At 39.6% G+C, this 3,773-nt stretch overlaps 1 protein-coding gene across 1 annotated transcript; it reads right to left on the reverse strand.

Moving 5' to 3' along the window:
- Positions 1 to 350: 350 nt before the first annotated feature.
- Positions 351 to 3,263, reverse strand: LOC149189993 (disease resistance protein At4g27190-like). Its single transcript, XM_089410405.1, has one exon. The coding sequence runs from the start codon at positions 3,261 to 3,263 to the stop codon at positions 351 to 353; it is 2,913 nt and encodes a 970-aa protein (XP_089266531.1).
- Positions 3,264 to 3,773: the final 510 nt, after the last annotated feature.

Consider the following 3,773-nt stretch of genomic DNA (forward strand, 5'->3'; position numbering starts at 1 on the left):
TTAATTAAATAAAAAATCAATATATAAATTTTAATAAGAGTGAGGAGATAATAGAAATTAAAGAATTTTAAAATATAAAGTGTTATGTTCTAATGCTCATTTAAGAACTCTCTTCTTTTGATTTAGGAGATATAGAATGTTGGTATTTAAAATATAAATCATACATATGTGGTAATGCTTTGTAAGAAAGAATTCATAGTAGTAAAACTCAGGATAGAGCTAACCTTCTCTTTTAAGGACAAGTACTTCCTTGTTGCTTCTTTTATGTCAATGATAGACATTGTCATCACTTTTACAATATTTACAATATGTGTTTACATGATATACAAGGTTGGTCTTCAAAGTATAAATCATACATATGTGGTAATGCTTCTTAAGAAAAGAAAGAGTTCATTGCACCAAAACTCACCATAGAGCCAACTTTCTCTTCTTAAGAATAATTGGAAGTATCTCTTTGCAGCTTCTTCCATGTCTTTGATAGACATTGTCACCACTTTTACAATATTAGTTTTTTCAATAGTATCCAAAATTTCCACTGAGCAACCATAAATTCTTATTTTCTGAAGCTTTTTCAAATTCAAATAACTCTTTGGCAATATCTTTAATACTTGACATCCCATAAGAGTAAAAATTTGAAGAGAAGGCATCCCACCTTCTTGTATCACTGGTAACTCCTCTAACACAGATAGCCAAACAAGTGAAAATATCTCCAATGAACAAAATGCTCCTGCATCACCAAATTCTCTGGGAAATTTTTTTAACCTAGAACATCTAATAATCTCCAATTGCCTCAAGCTCCTAAGCATGTGTAAATAAGGTAATTCTTCCAACATATCACACTTCCAAAATGTAAGACGGCCTAGTTTTTGAAAAGCACAGAAGTTATTATTCAATCTAATCAAATGAGAACAATCCAGTAATGTTAGTCTTTTCAACTTTGACATGTTACTCATATCACCGGGTAGGGTTTCCATCTTAGTAAGTGATAAGGTGAGAAAATTCATTTCAGTCATCTTCCCCAACGTTCCATCAGTAATAGTCTGTCCATTGTTTTCTAATTGTAACCTTTTGAGCTGGGTTAAACTTCCCAAGGTGTTGATGCAGGCGTATTTTTTGTTCCCTTTATACTTGCAGTTGTTCCACAGCAGCGGACAACCATAAGTCTCGAGCCGTTGCAAAGATGTCAACCTTGAAATGCTTTGAGGTAGATATTGCAAATCTTTGCATCCTCTAATGTCTAGTTTTCTTAGAGACCTCAACATATAAATGTCACAGGGTAACTCGGTAATGCTAGATCTGCTCAAAACCAGGATCTCAAGGTTTATAAGATTGGTAAGAGATGCAGGTAATTTATTGATAGGCATGTCTACTAAACTCAAGTACACTAGTTGCTGTAAACGCCCCACAGTCTTCGACAATGATTTCACTGACGTCCCACTCAAAGACAAAAGTTTAAGAGAGATCATACTCTTCATCACCCCGCCTGGAAACTTGGTTAAATATGCATTTCCCGTCAATGAGAGTGTAGATATTTGGGGACATGATGTCAATGGCGGAAAATAACACAATTTATTGTGGCCCAACAAAAGGCGATTGCAACTGGAAAACTCATTTTCATTCAAAGAAGTTAAACCCTTACCTACACGGCAGTGGAAATTTTCTTCTTCCTCTGCGATTAGGATCGCCAAGTCACGCATGAGGTCGTGCACCCTGAAGTATAGGACTTGCCCATCAAAATCTGTGATCATCGCTTCAATCAAACACCGATCTGCAAGAAGGTTAACATAAAACCAGCCCAGCTCAAATGGGTCATAGAGGTCATGTTCATCTTTGGGAATCTCCCTTGCAAGCAACCCCTCTGCTAGCCACACCTGAATCGCATCTTGGGCATGAAAAATTGCGTCTTCTATGCCGATTGTAGCTAGGTATAAAAAACACAATTGCAGATGAACTCCCTCTTTGCCAAGTGCATCATAACTCAACCGTAGGCAATCATAGAGGGTGTTGGCCTTTGGTAAACTCCTGAGGGCCCATTCCCACTGCTGAGAATGAGTACTGCCGGCAAGCGCCCTCCCTACCACTTTTATTGCAAGGGGAAGCCCTGCACACTTACGACACACAAGCTTCGCCTTTTCCTCATCGATGTTTGCTGCCAGATTTCCATTATTGTATGGAAAGGCATGATAAGCAAACAACTTCCAACTTTCATCTTCCATCAAGTCCTCCATTGTTATTGTGTATTTATCTGCAACTCCTATTTTTAACAGTGCAGAGCGATCCCTGGAACAGACAATAACTTTGGAGTTGCCATGGTACCGTAAAGGGCGCGTTACACCCAATTCCTCCAACAATTCGGCAGCATTCTCTCCCCATACATCATCTAAAAACAGCACAAACCTGTTACTCTGGCGCAGCGTCTGATTCAGCCATCGTTTCCCCTCTTCTCCGTTCATAATTTCACCCAAATTTACATTTTGTTGTGTGGCTATTTGTGTACGGAGCGCATTCGTAAGGGTTGTAACACAAGGACTTTGGGAAAAGGTAAGCCACAGAAATAAACCCTCACTGAAGTGTTTGCGTACCTTTGGGCTGTTGAAGAGAGTCTTGAGAAGCAGGGTTTTTCCTGATCCACCCTTCCCAAGCACGCCAATGCTGTTCGCCTCTACTTCATCTATCACAAGCTTTTCCAGAATTGAAAAAGTTTTTTGTTGTCCCACTATGAGGGGTTCCTCGATCAATGTCATCTTTGCAGAGCTGATTGAAGGAAGAGCTCCTCGGGAAGTGCTTGAAGAACCCAAAGCCTCTATACCTTCCTTAATCTGCTCAAGGTCGTCTTGAAGCTTTAGGGTTTGTTCCTCTAGGAGCTCTGAAATTTGTGCCAACTCAACCAATGGAGACAATTTCACATGCTCATTGATTTCTGAAATCAGACGGCTAATTCTAATGCTCGTTTGATAACGAGAAATAACGTTACACGTAGGTATTGTGCAGCGTTGCACCATTTTTGATGCTTCTTGGAGAAGGGCGTCCAACCTTTTAAGCCATCCGTTTACAGCTGAAGCCTTATCTTTCCTCTTCCTGTTTATTGCGGCCCGGTATTGCTGGATTTCGTTTACTATAGGCTTGATTGTCATTACCAAATCTTTGAGAGACGCCATTTCTTTCCTGCAGCGAACCGCAATGTTTATGTGATCAAGAATCTGCTGGATTGCTCTGTCAATACCGACACCAATAAATGCAGAGACGCAACCCGGATCAGGCATTTATGTTTCGATAACTCCCGTCTACAAACTCAGACAGTAATATATTCAATCCTTTCTATAACACAACGAAAACAGTCCCTCAAATTGTTAAAACTTAATTTATGTTCAGAAATCTCACAGTTTGACATTCAAGCAATACGAACTGAAAATACCTCACAGAAAAAGGCGCCCATATGGGCAGTGACGATTGATGTGCAGTTTTTCCAAACGGCTGTCTCCCACAGCACTGTTCACAATCTATTGCATATGTATATATATATATATATACCATAACTCCTTTGAGAAGCCACAGCAAAAATGGTTCTAACTTCTACGGTTAATTGACGCTACACAAAACGGGTTACAAGGTTGATTGACTTGATCATGTATCTTGGTCCATGATAGTCACCAGTGCTACGTCAGCTTCTCATCGTCCATACCGACGGCTCCGAGCAACTTCCTAACGGGTTAGAAAGTTTGAATTGGCTCCCTTAATGGAAGACTGATTGACTTGCCAATAAATGCTTTCGA

This window comes from Pinus tabuliformis, chromosome 3_1 (genome assembly GCF_031772625.1).
Source record: "Pinus tabuliformis cultivar Carrire ecotype Pingquan chromosome 3_1, CPIR1, whole genome shotgun sequence".
In the NCBI taxonomy this organism is placed as follows: Eukaryota; Viridiplantae; Streptophyta; class Pinopsida; order Pinales; family Pinaceae; genus Pinus; species Pinus tabuliformis.